The sequence below is a fragment of the Penaeus monodon genome, chromosome 30 (assembly GCF_015228065.2).
Source record: "Penaeus monodon isolate SGIC_2016 chromosome 30, NSTDA_Pmon_1, whole genome shotgun sequence".
Lineage (NCBI taxonomy): Eukaryota > Metazoa > Arthropoda > Malacostraca > Decapoda > Penaeidae > Penaeus > Penaeus monodon.
In genome coordinates, this window is record NC_051415.1 from 2733095 (window position 1) to 2733348 (window position 254).

Here is a 254-nt window from a genome sequence, read left to right on the forward strand (position 1 = left end):
AGCCAATCCCATCACCAACTGAAACGCTAATGCTAATTAGCCGCCTCCTCCAGGCTCCCACCACGGGCGCCCAGGACCCGGTTCCTCCCGAAGGCGGCGGCGTGGTAATTGCAGAAGGCGTCAGGTGCGAGGCAGGCGCTGGCGAAGGGCGTGATTTAAGAAGCCTTTTGTTTGCAGGGAGGGCCGCCCGTGGAAAAAGGGAGACGGATGGATTTACGGAGCGAGGAGAGGGATAGAGAGAGAGGATAAAGGAT

At 59.1% G+C, this 254-nt stretch overlaps 1 protein-coding gene across 1 annotated transcript in view; it reads left to right on the plus strand.

Annotated features, from left to right (window-relative positions):
* Positions 1 to 254, plus strand: part of LOC119592266 (PGC-1 and ERR-induced regulator in muscle protein 1-like) — a 57864-nt gene that overhangs the window by 21600 nt on the left and 36010 nt on the right. The window contains exon 3 of the mRNA XM_037941095.1: positions 54 to 124. Within this exon, the coding sequence (XP_037797023.1) occupies positions 54 to 124 (71 nt within the window). The remainder of the gene's footprint in view (positions 1 to 53; positions 125 to 254) is intronic.